Source organism: Dicentrarchus labrax, unplaced genomic scaffold (assembly GCF_905237075.1).
Source record: "Dicentrarchus labrax unplaced genomic scaffold, dlabrax2021, whole genome shotgun sequence".
Lineage (NCBI taxonomy): Eukaryota > Metazoa > Chordata > Actinopteri > Moronidae > Dicentrarchus > Dicentrarchus labrax.
In genome coordinates, this window is record NW_026136713.1 from 9,901,074 (window position 1) to 9,912,306 (window position 11,233).

The window sequence follows — 11,233 nt, forward strand, 5'->3', positions numbered from 1 at the left end:
AGAACCTCTGATAATGGATTACTCCCACACTGTTATATAGTCTTCTTTTATTTTTGGATAGTCTTTCGGAAAAGGGAGGGGTCCATATAAGACTTTGAAATAAAGTGGTGAGAGACGTATTTCGGATAGAGGGAAATTAGTGTGCTCCCACCTCTCTCGCACATACACAGAGTAAGATAGAGGTGTATGTATTGGAGGCTTAAAAGGAAATTATGTGTAGAAGCAGTGTGCAACAGATGGCATCCTATTGTAATGAGATGCCTCCACAATCGTCTCAGGGATCTTGACTGAGTAGTGTGATAAGGGAAAAATAGGGAGACACATAGGACACTTGTTTCGTGTGTATGGGTCTGTTTGTGAATGTATTTGTGTACACAGTATGTGCCAGGCTGAAGGGTGCGATGTCTTCAGTGCCAGACGTGTGCAGGTCCGTTGTCTGAAACCCTTATCTTATCCACCACCTTTTTGTCCCCTTCTCTTTTCCTTGCTTCTGTCCTCTCTGTTTGTTCACAGACAACATGGTGGACCAGACCAAGGTGGAAGTCAGTGCTGCCAAGGCAAATGAACTGGAGAAGAAGGTGAAATACACCAATTCATTCACACTGAAAATCATAAATACGCACACACAAACACCATCAACAACAACATGCTGTATACATATAGCCTGTATAACATATTTACGCATCAACCCAGGAGCACACAAGCTATTACAATCATATAGACCCTAAAGAAAATCATGCATCGTAAGTCTAACATTTCCCCCTCGCACACCTAAACACATTGCGATAGTAATGAAAGTCTATGCGAGTGTTGTCTGGCTGACATGGGTTGACAAATGAGAAAAAGGCAGGAACAGAGGGTGACTAAGAGAATGAGCATACACATGTCTGACAGCCACCCGACAAAAATACTTTTAGAGGCTAGGAAAAAACACACGTAACACACTCACATTCACACACAAGGGGGTAAATGCCTTGATTGCGGTGTGCTACTACCCTGATGTTTCTGTCCCAGTGACAGGATAATTGCGAAGAGGGAGCTGAAACTAGCCTTCATTCAGGCACGCATAAAGACACACACACTCTCCCATTGGATCATATCAATTGAACGCATGCCTATCCACATAAGCACACATTACATGAACGCACTTGGATTAATTTTCGTTGACCACACACACACACACACACACACACACACACACACACACACACACACACACACACACACATACACCCTAGTGCTGGCTGTGTATGATGGGGTAATTGCAGGCAGTCTCTGGCAGGAATTAGGAATGAGGCTGTCAGGACGCTGACAGCGAGAGTAACGGATCTGCTGTCGGCAAATTAAACAGCCATGTGTGTCTGTGGGTTCATGGATTCATCTGTTTAAATACTCTTATCCTGTTTGTCAAGTGTCCTAGAAGAAAAATCCTTGAAAGTGTATGAAAGTGAAAAAATTTAAATTGGGGGTAAAATGTTTCTCTATCTCTCTTTTTCTTTTTAATGGACGTGAAGGCTTTAAATGGAAGTGAGAAGTGAATTCATACAAGTGCACCGAAGCATCCTAACTTAATAATTGACACTAATTTACAGTGTAAATTATACAATGAAACTGAAAGCACTAGACTGCAGGAAATGGTTTTTGCAGGTCTTTGTGATACGGAAGCTGCTGCAGCTTCAAGAGGGGGAGGCTAAAAGCTTGTGCATACAAACACTCTTTGCTCCCATTGGTAGCTTCTGGGTTGATATTCATTTAATTTTTTTAGTCATCCTTTTAAATGAAATTGTTAAAAAAAATTAAAAAACATATTTGCTTTTGTTGACTTCTCACTCAACCCTAATCCTGTACTGGTGCCCCTTCCATATTGCAGCAATACCACCATATCCATTCTTTATTCATTTTACACAGTCTTATGGCTGATATGTCCGTGCCTACTATCTTCAGAAAAAGAGATTTGTTTGCCAGGTGGATGTGGCTATCACTCTTGGTACTTTTACTGCAGTCAAAGCTGCACACAATTAGTTGAATATTACACAAACATATCAGGAACACCCTTTTAATAATAGTGGTGCTGTATTTGTGTAGTCCTGGCACTAATTGGACTTTTTTTATAAAGGAAATCTGTGAAAACATTGTTTTCTTCCCTCAAGATGATGCGTCTTTAAACTTTTTGAAACACTTTTTAGGATACTGTAACTGAGTCTGTCCTTTCTTATGACCCTTTACATGTGTATTAGCTGGATGCAGAATTGACGGCACGCCACGAGTTGCAGGTGGAGCTGAAGAAACTGGAGGGGGACTATGAGCACAAGCTGCAGGACTTGAGCCAAGAGAAGGAACAGCTGGCCTCTTCTAAGCTGGAGCGAGAAAAGGAGAACCAGGGACTACAACAACAGCTAAGCACTCTGCAACAGCAGGTACACACAAACACGTACACACACACCTGTCTATGTGGGGCTCAATGCCAAATAATTCAAAATTTAGATAGAAGCTGTTTGCATTTTAAGTGTTTTTCGTTTACTGTGGAGCCAATAAGCTAAATATGACAGTTCTCTCAATATGTTTTTTTACTATGTGAATTAATCTTGAAGTGAATTCCTGCATTCATTGAATTAAAAGTGAGTTGAGTCTTAAGCAAAGTCTAAGCACCAAAAAGTTGTCCAACATCTATGCACACCCACACAAACACAGAAGCCCCTTGGCCTTAAATGATTTAGCCAACTGCTAGCATGGCATGAAAAGAGGAAAAAAACTAAAAGGATATTGTGAGAAGAAGCCAAATCCTTTAGAGATTAAGAAACCCAATAAAAACATGGGAAGTAGGGAAATGTGAGTATAAAGAGTGACTAAAGGGAGAAGAAAGAAGAAGAAAAGGAAAGGATGGAGACGGGACAAACTGAATTTTTAAGGCCAAGATACACGTGTGTGTGTGTGTGTGTGCGCGTGTGTGTGTGTGTGTGTGTGTGTGTGTGTGTGTGTGTGTGTGTGTGTGTGTGTGTGTGTGTGTGTGTGTGCGCGCGTGTGCGTGTGTATGTACACTCATACAGTAGGGAGGCAAAGATGAGGATTGTTTAGCTGTCAGTGTCCTGCTGCCACACCAGCTGGACCCTGCCTCACAGTGACACCCAAACTCACAAACACACCAAGTGACCCAGAACAGTCTGCCTCTGCATGTGTGCTCATAACCACATGAAGATGTCTGTGTGTGTGTGTGTGTGTGTGTGTGTGTGTGTGTGTGTGTGTGTGTGTGTGTGTGTGTGTGTGTGTGTGTGTGTCTGTCTGTCTGTCTGTCTGTCTGTCTGTAAGAGAACTACACAGATTCCAAAATGAGCCTCATCCAAAGGGGCTGATGCCAGCGGAGTCATCTTCTCACCACACAAAAGCCCAAACACACACACACACACACACACACGCATATGCACACACAGTTGTCTAACGCATCAACAGCATCACCAGCATCACCAGCCAGGCATCTAACAAGCTTCTCATACTAAGATAGCTCACTTTCTCTGTGTTTGAGGCACTGCCCATCGAAGATTTCTTCACATGTAGAGATCTCTCACTGTCCCTTTGTGTGATGGTGTGCCCAACTCTTCATCTGCTGCCTCACTAAGAAAGCTTGCCTCGGAGGCCCTTTATGTCTGTTACTGTCTTCTTTTCAAAGTCTGAGGAGGAAACAACACAAACAATTTGTTACGCTGCATATAGACACTCTTTCACACACATACATGCGATCTCTTTACTTTACACACCTAGTTAAATAAATAAATATATATATAAATATATAAATAAATAGTCTTTATACTTGTATGCCTTAAATCACAGAGAATATACTATTCCCATTCAAACCCCAGTTTTCTCTCTCATATGCCAGTATTAGCTGAATAACTGTAATGACTTAGACCGTTTTCTTAAGAATTGTCCCCACACTAATGTAAATACTGAAATTAGTATTTCAGTGTTAAAATAAAAAAAAATGTTTTACCCTCACTTCTAATTTAGTTTCTTTTAAAACTTTTTCTTTTGAATTCCTCTGTGGACTTAATTCCCTACTGCTATGTTTTTCTCTCAGTGCCTTGGACTCCATTCTCTCCCCCTCTCTCTCCCAAAACTCAACCCTGCCCAGGCTTTAATCCCTTTCTATGTAACTCTTTCCCTTCTTTTGTTCTGCCTTTTGTCTATAATCTAATCACTCTGTTGGCATGGCTATTCATTGGAAATGGTGGAAATTGGCAAATCTATACAAAATGTCACTTTGAGAAATGTACAACAAACAATACACAGTCATGCTAATATAATAAATTAATGCTTATGGTTTGGAAATATAGTAGTGTGTTTGGTAGTTGATTAATCAATATGTTTAATAGTGTACTGTATTCTTACTTCCCTGCAGATTGAAAAGCTGTCTAAAGATCTGGAAGAGGCGAAGACTAAAGTTGTCACAGTTACTGTTCCTGTGCCAACGCCCGGTTTGCCTCCTCCACCACCTCCCCCTCCTCTCCCTGGCCAGAGTGCAGGTATTCCCCCTCCACCTCCACCCCCACCCCTGCCAGGCCATGCAAACATGCCTGTTCCCCCACCCCCCCCTCCTTTACCGGGTCATGCCGGTATTCCTCCTCCTCCACCTCCACCTCCTTTACCTGGCATGCCAGGACCTCCACCACCTCCACCCCTCCCTGGCATGCCAGGACCACCACCCCCTCCACCCTTACCTGGAATGGGACCTCCACCACCTCCGCCACCGCCTGGGTTTCCTGGTATGCCTCCTCCACCGCCTGGGTGTCCTGGTATGCCTCCTCCACCGCCAGGCATGGGAGGCTGGGGTGCCCCCGCACCCGCTGCTCTGCCTTTTGGGCTCCAGCATAAGAAGGAGTACAAGCCTGAAGTCCAGCTGAAGAGAGCCAACTGGAGGAAGGTCAGTCCTAAGATGGATGGTTCAATACAATCAGTGTTTAATGATTGCAAACATTTCAGGTGATGTAAATATTTAATAGCCCATAGTTATCAATAACGGTACAGCTTATCTTATCTTATGTTATTCAGTCAGTTTGATGGGTACTTCTGCCACAGTTGTTTGGTTGTATTAGAGCCAGAAGTTTCTCAGCTACCAAGTTGAGACTACCACTCAAGACTACCATATTTGGTGGGACAATTAATTGGTGACAGTTTTCGTACTTACTCGCTGACTCTCAGAATAACCTTGATAAACATGTTTTTGGTCATAACTCAAAAATGTATGTGGTTATTATGACAAAACCGGGGGAAAAAAATTATGATGTGATGAATGTTTTTTTTCATCAAAGGTCAATGGTCAACTTGACTGAGACATCATAATGTCCTGGAAAAATACTTTTTTGGCCATTATTTAAAACTCAGGGACAGATTGTGACCATATTTCACAGTTGATCAGACAATGAATTGGTGTGTAGTCCGGACAGACATGGATTTAAGAATCTATTGTAGACTGCAGCTTGATTGGTGGGGGAGGCATACATTCTAGTTTTGATAATCTGTCCTGATGCAAAAAAAATTATGCCAGTGCAGAAAATTAGGCAGATGGCAACTGATATAGCATGCTGTATTTCACCTCCTCATTATCACATGAGCCTAATGCACTTGTAAAAAAGGGAGGGATTTTATTTTTAATTATACTAAGTTTAAAATTTGTATTTGTCTTGCTGTGCTAAGTTTTTTGATACAATTTGAAATAGCTCAGGGCATGCTTTTTTGTATGCAACAGTGTGAGAGAACTGTGAGATGGAGCTTTAACAGTGAGATTCTGACCTAAAGTGACTTGCATGCATACGTGTATCTCATGACTATGTGCTTCATGTTCTTCTCCTCCCTCTCATCTGTGATGGTTAAAACATCAAAACGGCCCTCTGTCTTTCTTTAGCCTAAAGCTACTGTTTAATGGCTTCAGCAGACTTCATCAGCATTTAGCCTCTCTCTCTCTCTCTCTCTCTCTCTCTCTCTCTCTCTCTCTCTCTCTCTCTCTCTCTCTCTCGGGCTGTTGAGAGTGTTTGACGAGGATGTCACAGAAATTGCTTTTTAATAAGCCTCCTACTTTTAACTGCGCCACTGAAAGATAATTAAATTGCTGCTAGAAAGGAGAGTATTCTTTTGTAATTTAAATTAACTTTTTTTTTCTGGCTTGGTCTCCTCCTTTTTGCGTGCTCTCTTGCTTTCTTTCTTGCTCCTTCAGCTCATCCCCATATCACATTTCCTTTCCCTACTCTCTGTCTTTTCCGTCCTACGCCCCCATCCCTGAGGCTTTGTCCATAATGAAAGGACTGATATCTGTAAATTTACTACCACCGCTTTCTCACTCGCTCTCTCTGTTTCTCTTTCTCTCTTTTTCTTTCCCTTTGATGAGAACACTCAGAAAGGGAGGGAAAAACATACAAAGTTAATTGTGACTAGAGAGAGAGCAACGCTAAGACAAAGGGAGGGATATGGAGATACCTCCTGAGTAAGGGTGAAGAACGAAAGAATAAGGGGAGGAACAAAAGTGGAGCGCTCTGTATTTCTTTGCCTTTCTGTGTGTGAAGCTCAAGACGCTTTGTGGTAGAGACAGTGTGCAAAGATTAGAGAAAATGACTACTTGTTTCCTCCTCTCCCTTTCCTCTTTGTGCCTTTCTTCCTTCCTTCCTTTATCCTTCTCCCCTCCTTTTACTTCATACCCCTGCCTCTTCCTTTTACAGCCTTGCTGTTTCTTTTGTTCTCTCAACTTCTTTATCTGCTCATCTCATTGTTTTCCAGGTGCAGAGTTGCCCATTTTTGGAAAATTGAGTCAATTTGATTATATGGTTATCCAACACATACAATACATCTATTTCTTCAAAATGTTGTCTCCCTCTGTGTCCCTCTGTACATACTGGCATTTGTTTCTCTTAGATTGGACCAGAGGACCTCTCTGAGAACAGTTTCTGGACCAAGGCAAAAGAGGAGAAATTTGAAAACAATGAGCTCTTTGCCAAACTCACCTTGGCCTTCTCCTCGCAGACAAAGAGTGAGTGTGTAGCTTGTGTGTATTTACTATCTCTGTTATCATGTTGTGTTTCACAATAATGAGCAATGTCTTTCTCTGTTTCTTCCTTCTCCTCTCTCCCTGACTCCATGTCTATTTCAATTCTCCTGCATTGCTTCCATCAGCCACTAAAGGTAAGAATATCACGCACACACTTCCATTTAGTTCTTTTTCCACACATCTTCAGCCTTTCTCACCCTCCCCTTCCTCTGCTTGGAGGACACACTGCACATTTACATTATTCAACAACACTGTGTCAAAACAGCATCACACACAGGTTCATGAATAAACCACTCACACCTGTGTTTGTGTATGTGTTCATCTTCTCAATGTGCCCATGACTTGTTGTGCAGAGACAGAGCACTCACTACCGGGTGAGATGAATTGGGACTTGGGGACAGAGGGAGAGATGGACAAAGGGAGGAGGGTAGAGGGAGGGATAAGGAGAAGGTCACTGATGTCCTTTGACTAGCCACCTGCTGTCCTGGCACAAAGCGCTGACACACGGGCGTACGCTCGCACACGCACACCTGTCCACTCCTATCACCTTGTCCCAGTGTCACTGAGCCTTCTGCTCTAACTCCTCCATATTCATTCCATAACCAGGACACCAGGAAATCACTCACAGACAGTGTGTGTGGGTGTGTATATAATTCCATCTGACCTTCACATTCAGTCTCGATACACATACACACACAGACACACCTCTCATGTCATATACATAAACAAAAGTGCACATGCACAAATGGCTGATGCTAGCTGTTGATGTCAGTTAAATGTCAGTGATGGCAGCTGTCCCATCTGCATTCACCTGTATGGCAAGTCCTAACGTCCGCCTGTCACTCCTTGATTTGACCCCCTCTCCTCCCCGCACCCCCTTGGCCCGTGCACCCACGCCTCCACTTTTTATTGGCTGAGACAGCCGCCTGTTCCGGTTGATGTCTAATAACCTTTTCTGAGAGCTGACTATAAAGACACCGTGGCCTTTTCATAGCCTCACACCTGTCTGTATGTCTGCCTGTGTGGGTGTACTGTATCTATATCTCTGTCTGTCTGTCTGTCTGTCTGTCTGTCTGTCTGTCTGTCTGTGTGTCTGTGTCTGTGTGTGTGAGAGAGACCAGGTTCAGTGTGTTTATTGCTCTGTATCTTTTGCTGATTTCCTGTGCGTGTTTTGAATCTGTTAAAGTTTGATAGTTAGAAATAAAACATTATTTGAAACAGAATTTGTATTTCATTGAGCTTTGTTTGCCCTTGTGAGTGTGCTTGTGTAGTTTAATCCACACTATGCCTGGTTATGCATATTGACCCTTCACCTCTCGTCCTTCCTTTTCCTGCTTAAACACACCACTCAAGGCCTAATACATACCTCCTGACCTCCCTATCCATCTCCTTATCCCTCACCTCTGGGAGCCCGGCTTATCTCTTTTTCATACTCCTGTTCCTCCTCCTCCTTCTCTTGCGCCTCCCATTCCTCGTTACCCAGCAAAACCAGACCGACACCACACCGAGCCACCGCTGACCCTTCCTGACCCTTCTTCCTCCTCTCCATCAGCTGCCCAGCAGCGCAGCTGGGTTTGCACACACACACACACACACACACACACACACACACACACAGAAAACAGACATGCAGGGGGTAGTGCGCTCAGGGCAGGGTCAGGGGTGACCTCTGAGGCTCGGTGGAAGAGCAGAGAGCTGATGGTGGGAGACACGCCCTCGGGCTGTACATGGCTGCATCTTTTTCTCTCTTTCTATGTAGTTATATTTTCAATCTGTATATCCCTAGCTATGTATGTATCTCTATCTGCACTCTCTTCTCTCTCTCTCTCTCTCTCTCTCTCTCTCTCTCTCAGATTTTAACTAAAGAAATCCTGGAAAAAGGGCAGAGGTGATGGTTTTGTAATGTTAAGTTGGATTTTGCCCCAACGAGCAGATGAAATGACTATGTATTTTCAACAGTGGTTCTGAGGTCAGGGAAGAACATAACATATCCACACTACTATTTGAGAAAAGTTCCACCTTACTTGATTTATTCCTGTCCAGTCTTCTTTACCTCAAGACTTTTCACCTCTCTCCTCTCAAACTACTTAATTTGCGTTGTGAACAACGAATGCAGCTAAGGCCACCTTTAGTAGTACCATGCTGCTTAACGTCTTTTTCTCCAGGATGGACATGCAAAACTGAGCTGTCAACATTGGAGATAATAAATTTGCATGTAATAGTTAGTCAATACATTAAGCAAGGCTTTTATTGAGGATGTCAGGGTGCCACCTCCAGGAGCCTTTTGGGTATATTCTCTCAGACTATCTGCCTGCTTTTTCTCTGTGGTCCAGTGTATTCCTTTGTGTATTGTTGATAAACCAGTGGTGGGCATAATTGTTTCACTTTACCTTAGCACTAACTTTTAGTAAGACTGCATGCTGCAGTTTAGGTTACTGAGCTTGTGAATATGGTTGAACTGATGAGATAATAGCAAGCTGTTGCACTGTACATCTGTAGTGCAGCTTGGTGTGATATAAAATTCTATTTTAAGTTCCATCTAGAGTATTCACAAGAATGTATTCGTTTGTAACTAGCCAAATTCCACTGCAGTATGTGTTGTGGAGACATGGTGCTACTATACTGCCATCTTCTTTCTGTCTATATTATTTTTTTTCCATAGTTGTGCCTCTGGAGTGTAAGGGCTTATAATTAGAGACCTGATATGACTATTTGCAATTGTAAACAGCCAAGTTGTTTAGATGAGCGAGTATGTGAAGCATTAGTCTAGTGTGTAAGGTTTTAGGCGGGAAGCTTATCCCTTAAGCTACTGGTTCTCATATCCTCACTTTGAAGTGCTTATGTTTTCTTGTTTTTATTGCTCTCTTATAATTTTATATTCTTATAATAATAACAAATGTAGTTATAAAAGGTGGACTGAATCCAAACAGAGGGGGGTTTTATGCATAGCTAGCTAGTTTTTGGGAAAGTGCAGAAGAACAGTGACGACGCTTGATTTCATACACTGTTCATGTAATATGTGTATATATATCCTGAACTGTTCTTTTCTCACTTTTTCATCTGCGTTTGATAGCAGGTGCCTTTTGAAGTCGGCACCTCAGATAGCCCAATTAGCAAAAGAATGAGAGGGAGAGCAAGAGATGGAGGGAGGTGGGTGAGAAAAGGAGAGTGAGCAGAGGGAAAGGCTTGGCTAGGGGGAGCGGTGGTGATTAATTTGATTCGGGAGAGAAAAGGAGAGAAAAGGGCCAGGAGCATATATGATTATTAATCCTCATAATGTGAGGATCATTTTCATATCCCAATTCTCCAGCCTTTACACCCTTCCCTCTTCTGTGTCTCAGTCTTTATCACTGTCTTTCTGTCGTCTGTTGTAGTACGACAACCTCGTTGTTTTTTTTTTCCTGGAGATTCCCACCCCACCTCTAGACACTTTGTGATGCTATTTCTCTGCTATATATATTGCTGCATAACCTAGACACACAACAGCACCTTCCTTTATCACAAGTTCATTGTAGATGAATGCATGTTTGTCAGTGCAGGGGTGTCTGCATGCTGTTGTATGTGCTTGAGAGAGTGGGTGGGTGAGCTCAGCCACATTTACAAACCAATTATAATAAGCCTTTTGATCTCCCTATGTTCTGAAGAAATCAATTTCCTTCTCTGTAGGTAAGGTGTGTGTGTGTGTGTGTGTGTGTGTGTGTGTGTGTGTGTGTGTGTGTGTGTGTGTGTGTGTGTGTGTGTGTGTGTGTGTTGCTCAGTTTCCTCTTAGGTCTGTTCCATTTCACTTTTCACCTTAATGAGCCACCAATCAGCAAGAAAGTGCCTTGTGTGTATGCTTGCGTGCTTGCCTGGGGCCTCTCTCAGGTTGTAGACCAATCAGTTAAAGGGATGTGATGAGATATGTAATATATTAGCAATAAAAGACCAAGAGGCATGAAGAATTATGGTGCAGTTTTGTTGATTAGGTCATTACATCTTCTGCTAAACAGAGTTTACACAGAGTTTGTGACTTGTTTTGGTTATAGTACATTGGCTCAAGGTCATTGTCAGTCAATGACAAATTCCCATGCTAATGAAATAACTTAAAGGGACATTGTGTAGGAATTTCTCCCATCTAGCAGTGAAATTGTATTTTGCATTCAAACGAATAGTGCTCTCTACTGCCTCGCATTTCCAAATGCGTATTGCAACTACGGTAGCCGT

The 11,233-nt window shown here is 42.6% G+C and overlaps 1 protein-coding gene across 2 annotated transcripts in view; it reads left to right on the forward strand.

Moving 5' to 3' along the window:
* The window catches only part of LOC127374252 (protein diaphanous homolog 1), a 43,915-nt gene extending 36,473 nt beyond the window's left edge, over positions 1–7,442 (forward strand). For both annotated transcript variants that reach the window (XM_051419401.1, XM_051419400.1), the window contains 5 exons: positions 514–578; positions 2,238–2,417; positions 4,394–4,915; positions 6,898–7,012; positions 7,156–7,442. In XM_051419401.1, the coding sequence (XP_051275361.1) occupies positions 514–578; positions 2,238–2,417; positions 4,394–4,915; positions 6,898–7,012; positions 7,156–7,319 (1,046 nt within the window). In that variant the 3' untranslated portion in view covers positions 7,320–7,442. The remainder of the gene's footprint in view (positions 1–513; positions 579–2,237; positions 2,418–4,393; positions 4,916–6,897; positions 7,013–7,155) is intronic.
* The last annotated feature ends 3,791 nt before the right edge of the window (positions 7,443–11,233 follow it).